This window comes from Fringilla coelebs (assembly GCF_963513975.1).
Source record: "Fringilla coelebs genome assembly, chromosome: 3".
In the NCBI taxonomy this organism is placed as follows: domain Eukaryota; kingdom Metazoa; phylum Chordata; class Aves; order Passeriformes; family Fringillidae; genus Fringilla; species Fringilla coelebs.
In genome coordinates, this window is record NC_140030.1 from 102,461,642 (window position 1) to 102,476,288 (window position 14,647).

Genomic DNA, 14,647 nt, shown 5'->3' on the forward strand with positions numbered 1-14,647 from the left:
AGGGAAACTAACCCCAGCAGCTGAACTGAACGAGGCATGAAGCAAAAGTGCTCACCTAAAGTAGCAGATAAGGTAGCAGATAAACAATGTAGAGAAGTGGCTTGCTGCTCAGGGGACTTCCTGCTGCTCCCTGGGGACAGCAGCCTCCAAACTGTGAAAGGGAGGGGGGGAAAAAAAGCCAGCTGGGCATGGTTGGGGTACTGGGGAAAGGGGTCTGGGAGAAGTAAAGGATCAGGCTGTAAGTCTGTCAGTGAGATGATGGATAGAGCCAGCTGGGAGGGTGCCTCCTTTTAGTACCTAGGTGGTTAAATCATCCTGCCAGCCACCATGGCTGTTTATTAATTTAAAATAAGCTTATTGATAAGTATCTTACAGGCTGTGCTCAGCTTTAGCATGAAAAGGTAAGTATAAGGAAGATTCAGGTTAAAAAAAAACCAACTTGGAGAGATGCAGCAGCACAGAGATCTTTGTTAAAGGCAGTGGCTTTAGCTGCAATTGCATCTGCATCCTTTCTCAGCTGGGGCTCTCCCTGGCTTGATTTTTCTCTCATAGCAAGGTATTTCCTCTTCTCAGAAAACTCCTGTGACTTACATAGAACCACAGACTTACATGCTTTGTAAGTCCTCTTTAGTCTGGGGTAAATCATGGGGCGTCCATCCATAAATTGGAATTATTGCCCCCCGATATTCTGGCAGGAGGGGGCCGGCTGGCCACTGTGGGCTCACAGGAGCTTCTCCATGAAGTTCGGGTTCCTGCTCTGATACTTAAGCCCCCAAAAATCCTTTAGAAGGATCCTATGTTCAGGTGTACAGCTGCCCCATCCTTCAGCCGTGCGCATTTCCATTTCTGTAGCATCTGTTTTCCCAAAAAATCTGGTGCTGCTACGTGCAGAGCTTTTAGCTGATCTGTCAGGTGATTATAGAATTTCTGCTATAGAATTAGAGAGTTTCTGGTATAGAATAGAACTATTTAATTAAGCTGCAAGAACTAGCAGGCTCAAAAAAAAAAGATCCTTTATTTAGTAAATTTGTGAAGAAAGCTTTGAGACAAGCAAGAGGTGCTTTATCTTCCTTAAGTTTCAATATAGCAAATTTAATATCGAGAATGACTAGCATAGGGGTGCTTACATTGTGTATCAAAAATACATTCATGAGGCTTTCAGATTCTGAGAAAGTGGGAATAATCCATTTTGTAGCTGGACATTGAGCAAAATCCTTTTCCAGGGTGGTGTAAAGTTTATGTGTCTGTATCTAAACCAAGGGGAAGTTGCTTTGGTTTCTTACCTAGAAACCTGTTAAAGAAAAGATTTCTGATCAGTTTACTGGTGCCTGGACAGGTCCCTAAACTCACAGCTGTGTTTATTGAGTCTTAAAACAAGGCTTGCAGCATTTGGGGGACAAATGGGAATGGGGCTTCAGAGAAGGGGTTTTTGGAGATGCTATCATGACCTGCAAGATGGGTGCTTCCATAGTGTATAATGAGAATCTCAGGGCCATTTTCTCAATTTTGGGACCATCCAGGATGGAACTGCCTGTGGGTGTTGTGTGTCAGCTGTGCAGTGGTGTGTGCCTGCATGCAGTCATTGCACCGTGCTGCAGCTTGGGCATATTAAATCAGAAAGGACTGTACCAGCCTGGTCCTGGATTTTCTAATTTGCTGTGTTTCTTCATTGCAGGTGAATGGAAAAGGGTCCTTGTGGTGTGTTGACCCAAAATACAAACCTAATCTTGTCCAAGCACTGAAAAAGCAGCCTTTTTCCTCAGCACTTGCATTTTATACTCCGCCGGCATCGCCACCCAGGTAGGTGGAGTTCTCATCTGAGCAGGACACGCTGCCCCAGGTGGCACAGGGTGTTGAAGTGCTGTTCTCTGCTGCCAGCCGAGAGCAGAATTTGAGTGGGCCTTAGGTGGGACCAGCTGGGTGAGGTGGGGAGATGCAGTGAGCCCTGGCGTCCCAGACAGCACATCTGGGTTGTGGTTAAGTCTCTTATTTACTGTGGGAGAGTTTAAAAGAAGAAGGTCAGGGGTGTGCTGGCTGCAGGCAGTCCTGGGAACTGGAGCAAAATCCTCTTTGAAGCACAGTCCATCAAGACTCCTGTTGTGGAGGCGGTGGGTATCTTCTCCTGTAAGTCACTTGTCTGGACATAAAATATATCTCTTCTGTGCTTTTGTGGAAAACAATCAACTTTTCCACAGTCTGAAGGGCTGAGATGCTGCCCTGAGAGAGTTGTTTTTCTCTCTTGTTTAAAAGCATTTTGCAGCAGGGATGGAAAAGACACTGTTTGCCATAAACAGTTTGAGGTGGGGCATGCAAGGCTTCTGAAACCAGGACTTCCTTACCAACACAGTTTAAGACTGGGCACTAGATTTTGGAGAATTTGAAGTCAAACTCATGTAGAGTTTGACTCAGAGTTCCTGAGCAGAGGAAGAGGAGCAGCAGCTGGGTCAGCCTGTGGAGGCAGGAGGACGGAACGCAGCGCAGCACGTTGGGTGAGCTCAGCTCTGAGGAAGGCATGTGGCTGGTTTGTCAAGTCCAGGAAAGAATTTGGGTGAGATAAGAGTCATTAAGGTGTTTGTACATTGCCCTATGCCTTAACCTTACTGCAAGGAGTTTCCTTAACAAGCAGGAGGAACTGGGATTCCTGGAGCAGGATGTAAGACTGATAGCACGGAGCAGACGTTTCTCAGGGTCTAACAGGACACTGACCCTGGGAGCTGGCACCCCTGTGCAAGCCTTAGGGGCTCAGGATTTTTGTGTGACATGGGCTTGTCCAGTGGGGTTTGTAACCCACAAGATAGAACCAGTTGTCTCCGGTCTCTCTTCCACCCAGGGCCATCCTGGGCTGGAAGAAGGCAGGCAGAAATACCCTGTTTTCCAGCTTTCTCTTGGAATTGGGAGCACTACTAAAATAACCCTGAAACACTGAAGTATTAAGAAATAGATTAGAAACAAGGAGATGACTGGTGGTATTGCTGGGGTTTATGGGAATAAAGATTATTGAAATGTCTGTAGTTGGGCTCTAGAGGATAATGCTTTTACAGGCTGTAATGTCTCTGTGTAAGGATATGGACCTCTGGTTTTGGGTACAACTCAAGAGAAGGTTTGGTCCTTGAAAGCTTTAATGCTCTGTCTGTGTTAGTACAGCCAGACTTTAAAATGTAGACTGTAATACAGATGGGAAGTTGTCTGTCCTGCCAGAGGTGCAGAGGATTAACAGACTCAGCCTAGGGCAGGGTGTACAGAGCCTTGACCAGTTAAACTTTTAAAATCTCCAGGATTTCCAAGATCAGTGCAGCAAAAGTTGTGTTAAGTTTGGTTTACTTAGTTTGGATAAATGCAACATACCAAAATTAGGTGTGAGGAAGGAGACATTTCATCTGCATGCTTAAGTACTTGGAAGAGGATGACTTTATTCTGAAGCTGTTTTTGGTAACTTTTTTTTTTTCCCTTTACTGAAGAACTAGTCACACTTGCCAACAATTACAAGGAAATCCTGGATCTAATGAAGCCACATGGCAAAATTCCCACTGACTTCAACACGGGAAGGGCTTTGCAGTGCTTGTATTTATGAGTGCAAGAAAATAAGAAACAACATATTAAGATACCAAACTGCTCCCTGATGAAAGCTGGTTTATTTTCCTTCAATAATAAAAAACATTTATGTGACTTTCCATCACACCCAGAAAAACAGATTTATTTTTTCCCCTTCCATGCTTAGATTTGATTTAAATTTTGGCCTAATTTTGGGGAAGGGCCCCCAAGGATCTGATTTGTTGTAGAGAGGGAGGAAGCCCAGAGGTTCAGCTGGAGAGAGGCTGAAATACTGTCCAAATTTATCTTCAGAGTGATCCTAAAATTCATCTGTGGCAGTCTCTGAATTTTCCAGTGGGAAGACTGGAATTCATAATTATTTTACAATGTGTTTGTGGGGAGTCTGCCTATCATTCAGCATGATTTTAAAATAAAATTTAGACTGTTGCTTTGAGCAGAAGCTTTCCAAAACTGTAATCTGTGTCTAGTGACACTGAAATTTGTGTTATCATAGATGATTGGCATGCCTGATGCATTTTATTTCTGCACAGCTTGTTCAACAAGTCCTTGTGAAGCCCCTGGCTGCATTCTGGTTCTAGTGCTACACGAGTGACAGCCCTGGGGACAGCCACAGTCCTCATCTTGCTCATACCTTATGCATGGCTTGTCTTAATCAATACCAGGCATTAATTTTCTTTGGGGGAGCTCTGTGTGGACATGATTTTTGAAGGGTCTGAGCTTAGATGAAAGGCTGATGTTGTTTAGCATCTCTTTGTACAATGGGTCTGAAGGCTGCAAAGCCAGCCATTTTGGGTCAGACCATTGCTTTCCTTTACTTTTATATTTTTTTTCCCCCACCCATTTTTGGATCTGTTCCCTTTGCACTCTGTGCCTGCTACAAGAAAAGATACCAGACAGTGAACCCTATTTTTGCATATTTTTCCCATTCAGCTGAGGTTTCTCTTGCATGTTGGGCTTGAAAATTCTGTCATCACCCTTCAGATTGTTCTAGCAGCACTATAAAAGATGCACATTGCTACATTTCATGCAATTTTAATAGTGTGTACTATTTTTGTTGTAGTTACTTCTAACTGCTCACTTATATATTTATAATAAACTGAATAATTAGGGCTTGTTGTGTAGCAGAAAAAAACCCCCACATGTGAAAGCTTTAACTTGCCCTTTATTTTGTAAGGGATTTAAGGGTACTTTGGGGCAAAGCTGGTCTGATGGTGAAAAGCCACCCTGGATAGCATCAACTTTAAAATCAGCAGTTGTCTTGATTTGGTTTTTAATTTAGTATTACTTTTGTTTTTGTTAATTGCCCACCACTGTTTGGAAAAGCAAATTATCACGACTGGTCCTTACCTGTCCTCTGAGCATCCCTGTATGAACTAATGTTTTGTTCACATGTAGGTTTTATGTATAAAAAATCCATATCTTTGTTTAAAATCCCGCCTTTAGGCAGGTATAGAAAATCTGTAGAAGTCAGTGACTGTTGCCAACAGTATTTTTAATTTGTGTGTGTATTTGGAGGTGTTTTCCACATGCTGGTGATGACTTAAAATAGGGCTACACAAACTACGAACCAGTGCTGAGCTATCTACTGAGGGCAGCAGAAATCACTTGCCTTCCTGTGGTGAAGAGGGCTGGTTTTGTGTTTAGCCTTCTGTGATCATCATATTGTGTCTGCTATACTTTGTACAAATCATTTGCCTGATCAGGACTTGGCTTTGAGCTGTTGAATTTCTTTATCAGCAGGTCGTCGTCTCCTCACTACCTGGCTTCAGTCCTTCAGCAGAATCACAGTCGAGCTCTCAAAGGTAAACTTGGAATTTCCTTTCACTCTCCTCCCCTGGTTTTGGTCACAGGCATGGACTGCAGCCCAGCTGATATTGTCCCTGTCCCTGCTCTGAAGGGTTTGCTAGATAGCAAAAGAACCCAGATGTAGTGCAATGCATGTGTGTTTTATTAGCTACTCGTGTGTTAATTTTAAATCCATGAGGTGAAGTTCACGGTGTAATTGGGGCCATCAGTTCTGACAGCAAAATATTCAGCACATGTATCACTCCCAAGTATGACCTACTTAATGAATAGTTCACTAGAAAATGAATCTGAAGAACTGAGAACCAAAGGTAGCAAATGTTTGTGTATAAAACCTGTGGTACCAAGAGGGAGCTAGAAAGTGTGCTGGGGCTTGCAGCATTTCTTTTGAAGAAGCCAGTTGTGCACAGCTCTTGCACCTCGCTAATAAAGCTTAATTAGGCTTGTCCTAGACAAAAATAATAATAATTTCGGGTTTTAAGTGCTGAAAAGTGAACAGTACTCATTTTTTAAAGGGTTGAGTCTAATAAAATGTGTTTCAGAAGAGTGTTACAGCTCTTTCAGCAGGATAGTGAAAGGCACTGCCCAGGTGGGACCTGAGCAGACACCCAACTCCCTGATTTGCTGGCTCAGTAGGCTTAGAAATGAGAAGGTTGCTTTTAGTTTTTGGCCACAAAACAAAAGCTTTGGTTAGGCAGCAATGCCAAGGTTTTTTGAGACCAAGCAGCTGCCTGGCCCACAGGTGATGATGGCCATGCACCCCAGAGGTGGCATCTAGGTGGCAAGGAACCATCCCTTGGCTGGCTGGCTGCTGCAGGGCTGCTGGATCTGCGGTTCTCAGGGCTTGTTGGAGAGCACAAGAAATCCCGCTCCTCCTAAGGATTTTCCTGATGTGTCCTGTGACAGGTTTGGAGGTTGCCAGTCTGATGTTGCCTCTTCCATTTAGCTACACCAGAGGTGCTAAAATAATGACAGGTGTCTGGTTATCATAGTTTCTGCTTGTGGCTTGTGGCCTGTTCAGCACTTCTCTGGCATTAGAGGCAAGCCATTCATGTTCCTGGAGTCCCACAGGGCAGCTCTTGTGCAGATGAACAGAATTCCTTGTAATAAGGTGCTTCCTCAGCCATTCTGCTGGAGAAGTGTAAATTTCAGTGGGAAATACTGCATTGTTGAGAAGAGCAATCACAAATGAAGCCAAAGCACATTATCAGTGACACAGAGCACTGCTAAGAAGCCACTGCATAAGTGTCTCTCCTCATTCTTTGGGAGTGTTAAGGTGCAGAAATACTCTTTGGAGGTAGTAATCCTGCATTGCATTAATGCCTCTGATTGCTTGTCATTTTAATAAGGTGGTGCTTATATACTGACATCAGATGATCAAATAAAATGTCTGGGACAGCAAGTAAGGAATGGAAATATTTCACTTCCTGATTACACTAGTGGAGCAAAGTAATTGTTCATGCTTTATTTTTCTACTTTTTTTTGTCGGTTGAGTGCATATAACCTATGAATTCAGGGGCTCTGTTTCTGCCAAAGACAGCCAAAGCAGAAGGAAAAAAAAAATTGTATGAGTGCAGTGGGGTAGAGCCTGAAGTATGCTGGATTTGAAATGAAAGGCATGGAAAACAAGGGGGAAAAATGTATATGTTTTATAACCTTTGTTGGAAACAGTAGCTCAGTCCCCTTCCCATGTTGGTACAACATTCCCAAGATGTCATGTTCTTCAAATTTCTCCTTGACCAGGGGTGAAGTTAGGGAGAATTATCAAGATAAGGAAACCTCGCTGACAACTGCAGTCCCCCTCCCAGTACTACCCTCCCGTTAAATTCAGTAATACAGTTAATGCCTGTAACGTGGGGAAGAAAGCAAAAGCTATCAGAAATGACACTGCTGATGTTTTGCTTTAACAGTTCCCCCCACAGTTCCAGTTCAGCAGAACTGAGAGCCTGTTCTGCTTGCTGCTGGTCCCTTCCAGCCCTGTTCTCCACTCACTGCTCATGCATATGTACATACCTACCTACACCTCAGATGTGATCTTCAGCTCTCAGACACCCAGGCTCTTGTGAGAGCTCACTGTCTCTGTGCTCCTGTTTTGCCTGGTTAGTCCCCCATACCTGTTACTGTTCTGTATGAGGAGTGTTCATCCTCCATTGCAGAAGTGAGCCAAAGAATGGATTGGATTTCCCCTTCTTTAAAGGGCACAAGCGTGTCCTGAAATGAGTGGGAAAGGCGTGCTTGTTTCTTTTCTTGTTTCTTTTCCCTTTCACCTTGTTCTGGTTAGAAATGTCACTCTCTGCCCTCTTACCCTCAAGGTGCCTTTCAGAAATGTAAGCAATCTACTCTGCAAAGGATGGCATTTTGCAGCAGTGCTTCTCACTGCAGCTGACAGTGCCACAATTCACCTCAACCTTTCCTACATGCCCATTTATTATTTAGATCTCCCTGCTTTCTAGATTGAGCAGTTCAGTGGCCTTTCCCCCCATGCAGTCTCAATTTCTTCCATTTGACTTATTAGTGTGGAAAATTCTGCTGGAGGAGGGAGGTGTGCTGAATTAGTGCTGCATTAATGGGCCCTGCACATTCACACAGCCAGGGTATGGAGCTGCTGAGGTGCTTTGCTGTGCCATGGGTCTAATCTTTCTCTCCCAACTGGTACAAACAAAAGGCACTTGTTAAGTATAGCAACAGCATTGTCACATGAAAGTCTAATTGTGTCACTGATTCTTGGCTTCAGTGAGTGCAACGTGAGAGCTCAGCCTTTGAATGTCATAGTTAAGGTATGAGGCTGATCTGGAACAGTATTGAGCTGTACAAGGGTCATGCTTTGTCTGAGTTTGTACATTCCCCCCACCCTTGCTCTTTGGTGTAGGCCAGTACAGGCAAATAGAATACATTTATAAATATATATATTTTTCTTGTCAGGCTTACCTGAGTTCTAACATTTTGCTGCTTCTGCTTCACAGAATCTGATATTGATGCTGCTACTGCAATGATGCTGTTAAATACTTCCATTCAGCAAGGGATGCTGGACTGTAAGCATAAGCCATTTTACTCTTTTTTTTCTTCTCTACTCACTAACTAAATGCTTTCTCTATAAAATTTCAGGAAACAAGTATGGTCTAGTTTCCAAACAGTAAGAGTAGTCAAGAAGCAATTCTGGCTTAATTATTCTTTCAGCTAGCATTGCAAGAGTTTTATTAGAAGCAGCCTTTTTTTTCTTTTCCCCATTAATTTTGATTTTTTTCTGCAAAGTTCTATCCCTGCCCTCTCTGTGCTAGATAGTAAGAAGAGTTTCTTGGCTACTTTGATGCCGTGTGAAGGCTGACCTAGAACAGAGGCTAGATGGAGTTAAAGAATAAAGTATTTATTAGAAAGCCTCAATGGATACACCTTAGGCTACCCCCCGAGATGAACCCAAAATGGTCACAAAAATGGCCAACTGGTCACGGGGTCTTACACTTTTAAAAGTTTTGGTCCATTAGCATATTGGAGTTAATTGTCTAATTACAGCTTTAGCTTATGAAGTCCCATCCTTCTTGTTTTTCTCTCTTCAGTCCAGAGTTGTTTATGCTCTTGGGCCTGAAATTTGGATCATTTGTCCTTGGTTCCCGGCTAGAGAGGGAATTGTTTTGTCTAAATACTTTGTGAAGAGAGCTTACTATCCCCTAATATGAGGCTCAGAGCTACATACTAAAGCCACAGAGAATGTGAAAAGTATAAAAGCTAAGATCAGAGGTATCATTTCCCCCTCTGCTCCTCTAGCTCTTAGCTGAGATTAGGTGGTGACTGTTGTCCTCTGTGGGTGACAGTAAACGGGCACGTTGTGACTTTTAAGTTCTGGAATTCAGTTTCCCCTGCTGCCAGCCAGGCACAGCGTGCTCATGGTGCAGGTGATCTCGCTGGGGCATTTGCCTTCTGACACATCTCGTTTCTCCCAGGTGAGAAACCTCAGCCTCTGAAGACACCCAAGAAGAGGAGCTACGGCAGCGCCTTCGATCCCCCCAGCTCCATGAACCTGCCCGAGAGCGATTCCGCGGCCGCCAACATCGACCCGAGCGAGGACCACAACTACAGCGCCAGCTCCATGGGCTCCGTGGGCTCCCAGCGCTGCGCCTCCCGCTCCAGCGTGTCCTCCCTGTCCTCCCTGGACGAGGTCTACGAGTTCATCTCCAAGGCCAGCCACGAGGGCAGCGACGGCAGCGAGGGCTTCCACAGCGAGGTGGACACGGACGGCGACTACGAGGACGATCCCCTCGGGGACAGTGGCTATGCATCCCAGCCCTGTGGAGATGGCTCCAAGGAGAGCCAGCCCAGCCAGAAAGTATTCGAGGAGCTGTGCCAGGAGATCGACGAGGAGCTGAAGGAAGCAGCGGGGTCTCTGCTCCACCTTGCTGGCATCCAAACGTGCTTGAGTTCCTTAATAAGTACTGCAAAGACCCACTGTCACAAGCAGAGGAAAAAATAATATGTTTGTCAGTGTTGAATATATACATATATTTTTTTTAATTGTGGCAATACTCTTCTACTTTTGCCCTTCACAAGGGAGATCAAAGCCATAAGAGGACTCACTGCTTTTTTTTTTTTAATTTTTGGTGCAAACTATAATTTAGCCATTTATTTTTAAATCACCACCTAAAAAGAAAATATTTAATCTTCTCAAATTAGAAGATATGCATGACTTGTGAAAACCCAAAAGCATACTTCTTAATGATCACTTCTTAATTTTTTTTCTTTTCAATAGTTGACTTTATTTTTTTTCAGAGATGTGTTTGTTCAGATGCACACTGTGGATCATATTTACATCTCTGCTGGCCCCATCTGCAGAGGTGAATTTTGTTCTGTCTAAGGGCTCTGACTTCCATGTAAAGGATTCAAATTCATTTTGCAATAAGAGAATCTCTTTATAGTTCCTAGACATCTTTCAGCCAAAAAATGGGTTTTTTTATGGTATGTTGAACTTTATCCCTATTTTTCTTTTAAAATCAGTGGTGATTACTTACATCTTCCTGTAGATTATGCCTTTTTTAAAATTTTATTTTCTGTTCAAAAATGGGTAAGCAGTTCTGTTGGAGTGGGTTTTAACAGTACTGTACATACAAGGATGCCTTAAGTATGTTGCAGAATTGTATACAGCTATCCAAGGTCATCTTTCCTGTTGCTGAAAGGTAGCATGATGTGCCATAAATGTTCTCACCAACGTGAAGCTACTGCTTCCACCAGGTGTTGGGCAAGCTGGGTGAAAATTAGGAGCAGAGCCACTTAGGAAACCAATGTCCACTGTTGAAAACAGTGCTGGATTCAGCCAAAAGTTAACCTTTCCCTAAGGGAGTATTTTCCTGGCTATTTGAATGCCTTTCTCAGATTAGTGTGGGTTTTTTTGCCCCTTTTTTCTTTCTTTTTTTTTTCTTATTTGTCAGTCTCTTCATGAATCCTGTCCTAAGCTATCTACTTCCAATGCAAACACAGCCATGCTGCTGAAGGTCTGTTGCTCTGAGGGCCCATTCCAGTGCCTCTTGAAGACAACGGTGGTGCTCCTGCTGACTCAATGGCTGTTGGATCAAGCCTGAAATATTTGAGGTTCTTGGTGTTTTGGAATTTAAAGCACAAACACTAGGAGAGAAAAAAAAGGTTTTTGCGGGTTTTTTTTGGTTTTGTTTTGGTTTTTTTTTTTTTCTTTTTCCAATTCAGTTTTAAGAATGATTTGTTTTATTTCTTGAAAGGGAAGGAAAATACTCTGCTTCATTCCTGTTAGCCTACACCTGTGACAGGGCAATGTGTGTGCAGACATGTGTGTGTTCTGGCTATCACAAGTGCTGCATTAGCCAATTAGATCTGATATTGGATGTAATACTGATGGGTAGTAGGGGTAAAACTCACCATTTAAAGGAAAATTAAGTACCAATAGCAGTGGTTCTGAGGATTTCAGGAGCTGAAGATGTGAATGCTTGGTGGAACTGCTTCTTCTTGCTTGTGGGTTGCTTTTGAACTCTCATGGAAAACTGCGAAGGGTAGAGCTTGTGTCAGTGTGAAAAGGAGGATTCAGATAGACAGGAATACTGTGAGCAGCCTGAGGTTTTGCTCAGTGCCATGATTTCAGTTTCCCACTGTTGAAGAGGGGTGCTGCTGCCTGGCTCCTGCTGAAGTGGTTGCAGCTTTCTGTAGCTTCCAGTGAAAGCTGGACCAAGGTCCAGATATTCCAGAAGCTGTATTCATAATCAGCTCCATGTTTTGATTTGGTTCTGAATTATTTTTTGCCTCAGATAAACTTGGAGGATGTTAGTACTTATTGGGAGTGTGGCTGTGCTGCTGTTAACCCTGAAGTTGGCGACAATGACTTCAGCATATCTGAAGGATTGGGATGCTGGATTTAATCACCATATGCAATGACCAGTGAGAACCAGTTTCTGATCAGCAGTTAGCAGCAGAAGCTGCATCCCATCCATTCTTACAGCTGGGAGAACTGGAATGGTAGAAGGGGGGAGCAGTGGCAGCCTTTCCCTGGGACACAGAGCAGTGCAGTGGGGCCTTCCTGCCCTTCGTGCTTTGCTGTCTTCCCTCTCAGCTTCCAGAGGGGAAGGCAGATGAGCTGTGCCCCTGCCCTGTCCCACACGTTGTCCCAGGCCTCTGCCCACGTGTTTGGCAGCTTAGTTGTGGATCACCTCTCTTGGCAGTGGGAGAAGAGCTGCCCTTCCTTTCTTTTACATATCTGTTGGGTTTGGGTTTGTTTGCCACCTCAGTTAAAGACCCTTGTGTATATAGTATAAATGGAGTATAATTAAAAGTTATTTTGATTGTTGGGCTTTGGGTTTTTTTAGTGACATAAGTAAAATGTTGATGCCAATGGTTGACTTGGATACATTTTGGCAAGAAAAGTATTAATGAACCACATTCAGTTCTTTAAATGCGGTGAAGAAGTGTATGAGACCTGTGTTCATGGGAGGTTGCTCTGTTCAGGGTAAATCTGATGTGATTACTGTACAAACCTGTTCTGGCTTTTCAGATTCCAATCCTAAATTACTGATCTGCAGAAGTCACGTCAAAATTTTTTAAATCCAACTGCAGAATGGAAGTTGTGTGGTTTGCAACTTTTCAACAATCTGAAAAGTACAAGCTTTAATTAAAGCAAAGTATACTCATACACGTTAATAATGGTGTGGTCAAAATATTTATTGAAAAGAAAAGGTAAAATATTTTAAATGTTGCACCTGCTATTTTATCTTAAAGCACATTCTTCACACCTAACTGCCAGTGCCATTATCAAGTCAGTTTTATAAATGTACATTTCTTCAAACTAAAAAATGCATAATTAAAAGTATTATGTTACTGCCATATAGTGATATAAAACATTTTATAATTGCCAATTCATTGTAACTATTATTTATTTAAAAGTGAATTGTAAGAATGCTTTCTGATCAAATGAACCAGAGTTGTTTTAAAACCATTCCCGTTAGCTTGTTTCTAATGTAGCATAAGCAGTGTCCTTGGGTTTGTTTAGAATAATTTTGCCAGTAGGTGACCAATTCTAACCCTTTTTCCTCTGGTTTAGTCCTTTACCCGTTTTAAAGACAATTTACAAAAGTTTAGTTTTTGTATGCTAATCTCTGTTAATTAAAATGTTTATAAATTTTATTTTTACCAAAGAGATGCAATTCATTATGACAAAATATTGCAGAATAAACTTTGTTTTATAACATTTGTGACTTTTCTGCCCACATTTTTCATTCAGATGATCAAAGGGGCTTTTCTAAAATAAACAGCATTGCAAACAGAAAGGCTGTGTTCTCTCTTTGTCTGCAGACCCTGCCTTTGGTCTCAGATGGTGCTGGACATTCCACCTTCCCATTTAAACTTCTTCCACGAGACTGGACTAGTGCAAAAAGCCCAATGTGTGATTCACTGTGGGTTGGTTAAGATGTTTGCATGCATCTGCAAGTCATCTCTGAAATACCTATCAGTCCATAGCAGGACTTGCTTGCAGCCACATTCATCCATAGCTGGCCCCTTATGTTTGAAGAGCATCTCATTAAGGTTTCACCCTTTAACCTGGAACGTAAGGAATGTTTAGACATCTTGGAAATTGCTGAAAACACTACTGCCTAACTTCTGCCCTCCTGTGCAATGCACTTGTTTAAGCAGAAATAGCTTGAATCTTTTGCTGATGAAACATCTGTGATTATTTGCTGTTCTGTGCCTGTATTGCTGTGGCCAAGTTGCTTGGATGAGACTCAAAGATCAACAGCCTAGTACAGGACAGGTAATTTAAAAAATGAGTCCCTGGATAAAGCAGCATAGGTCTTGCTTGTTTGTTTTTTTTTTTCCAGTGTTTACTTTCTCTAGATAATGATTTATGATGTCTGTTGGTTCTTTATACAGAAGGCCTTATGGAAAGCACACAGGTGGGAAACACCCCTCTCACTAGCAGAAATAATATTCCCCATCCCATTTTATACCTCAGCTTACTGCTTCTGGGCCAGCTTTTCTCTCAAATGCACACACATGGTGTGTGCCCTTCCACTGCCCGAGAGGAAAGTTTCCAGCAGAGGAGGAAAACGGGACGTGACATGATGTTTATCTCGATTAAAAGCAGACATTGGTCCATCTCTTGTATTTTTATTTGTTTAACCCACTGGTATTGCTGAGTTAAGCTTGCTCTCTAGGATCTGATGCCAATACAACCTTCTCAGTACTTCAGGTGATAACCATAGATGATAACAGAGACTTGTTTTACTGCTGTATCTAACAAAATTTAAATCACGCATTACAAAGTATATGTGCGCTATTAATATAGTTGATTTAGGGTTCATTTTAATAGACTAATAAGAGAACAACTGCACTAATTAGTTTGGACAAAATCACAGCCATGTATCATATGTTAATGATACCTTTCTAATTGTTATTTCACTGTGTTATTCTGAGAACCTTGAGCTTGTTAAATTTCCCAGGAGTGCTTTCCTCTGTTATGACTTTGTTGGAAATTATCCTCTGTATGGAGCCACAACTCTCAAAATAAAGCATTAACTGCAGCAATTATGCACTTACACCAGCTGTATTTGAAGGACAGTTGTTGAAGAAATACCTAATAGATTAGATATACTTGGAAAAAATTGGTTGTCTAAATTTAACACAGATTATAGTTATTCTTTGACATGTGTTGAGGTTACTGGTAGCTGTAAATATTCTTATTTTGAGTAGTCTGAGTGAATACCTGTAGCTTAGAGGTAATTACATAGTAGTCCAGCAGTGCTGTGGCTGTGAACTTTCCCAGCATATTTAGCCATAAAAATCTTCCCTG

At 42.4% G+C, this 14,647-nt stretch overlaps 1 protein-coding gene across 1 annotated transcript in view; it reads left to right on the forward strand.

The window, feature by feature from the left end:
- Positions 1–13,115, forward strand: part of FOXN2 (forkhead box N2) — a 30,385-nt gene extending 17,270 nt beyond the window's left edge. Inside the window, 5 exon segments of the mRNA XM_084202153.1 lie at positions 1,676–1,800; positions 5,290–5,354; positions 8,319–8,387; positions 9,294–9,732; positions 9,734–13,115. Coding sequence (XP_084058279.1) covers positions 1,676–1,800; positions 5,290–5,354; positions 8,319–8,387; positions 9,294–9,732; positions 9,734–9,767 — 732 coding nt within the window. The 3' untranslated portion in view covers positions 9,768–13,115.
- Positions 13,116–14,647: the final 1,532 nt, after the last annotated feature.